General features: G+C 44.9%; 1 protein-coding gene across 1 annotated transcript in view; it reads left to right on the forward strand.

Annotated features, from left to right (window-relative positions):
• The first annotated feature begins 728 nt into the window (after positions 1-728).
• The window catches only part of LOC110390421 (T-cell surface glycoprotein CD8 alpha chain-like), a 4117-nt gene continuing 3678 nt past the window's right edge, over positions 729-1167 (forward strand). Inside the window, 3 exon segments of the mRNA XM_021381733.1 lie at positions 729-732; positions 1075-1116; positions 1119-1159. Coding sequence (XP_021237408.1) covers positions 729-732; positions 1075-1116; positions 1119-1159 — 87 coding nt within the window.

Raw genomic sequence — 1167 nt, forward strand, 5'->3', positions numbered from 1 at the left:
GGGGGGTTACAAAACAATCTTTAAGTTTCGATTTGATTAACAAACCTTACTTATTACACTTGTCATGTTATTTAATCAACAAAATCCATTTTCTATTTCATTTTCAAAATAAAATTACTCTACTATATGCTGAAATCACAAGTCTGAAAACCTCAAACTAAGCCTATGTTGCCCCATTCCACAAGGATTCACACTGCCTTTACTAACTTAATCACCAAAATCCATTGAGGCACAATGAAATGAGCCTGGGGACAACCAGACAATTTTTGCCATTTTCTCACACAACAGCACATCCATCAGGCAGCAGGGCCTGGTTGCTGGCATCCAGGAACAGGGGGGTTATTTGCAAAACAGGAATACAACAACGCATCACAAATTACAGTAGAGCCAGGAAATAACAACACAAGACACAAATAACACCAGCCCAAGGAAACCGTCGTCACTGTATGTGCAAAGCTGCAGGAAGCCCAGCACTTACCAACGTGTGAGTGGTCACCTAGAGGCAGCAGCAAAGGCCCTGAAGGTTGACACATCTATTTGGCAGGGAGGAGGTCCGGGTGGCTGTAGAATAAAACCACAAAAACTCTGCTTTGAAAACAAGATAAAAATCAGCATGCCACTGGGACAGGGGGCTTTTTTGATGGGTTTCACATCACGGACTGCCTGCCTTGCACAAAGCGGCATTTGCAGAACAATTGCAAAGAAGAACAGAGCTGGAGAAGTCAGCTATGTGTCAGCAATGCACGGAGTTGGGAATCAGAATTGCATAGGAATGGGTGCTGTAATACATCCCCGCGTCTTGTGTGCTCTGTAAGAACACAGCATGCTTTGACATCCGCACTGGACCACTAATGCACGAGCAACTGAAGGCGGCAGAACCACTGTCAAGAAATGCAGCCTGGGGCCGGAGTCCACATCACAGGACTTGTGCTGATAGACAGCAGACTGCAATGGCTGATCTGATTTCAAGACGGAGCGCAGCCAGTCTGAATCTCAACTGAAGTCATGGCTGGAAAATCCATTAAAAACAACACAATAACAAAGAACAGCCTTAGTTCTGGATCTGTACTGGAGTTCTGCGGAAATCATTCAGTTCTGAACCCCAGATCTTCACAGAATGGGTCCTGATGACATCACATCCTCTCCTATCAGTTACGCTGCCTAAAA

Source organism: Numida meleagris, unplaced genomic scaffold (genome assembly GCF_002078875.1).
Source record: "Numida meleagris isolate 19003 breed g44 Domestic line unplaced genomic scaffold, NumMel1.0 unplaced_Scaffold1014, whole genome shotgun sequence".
Classification (NCBI taxonomy): Eukaryota; Metazoa; Chordata; class Aves; order Galliformes; family Numididae; genus Numida; species Numida meleagris.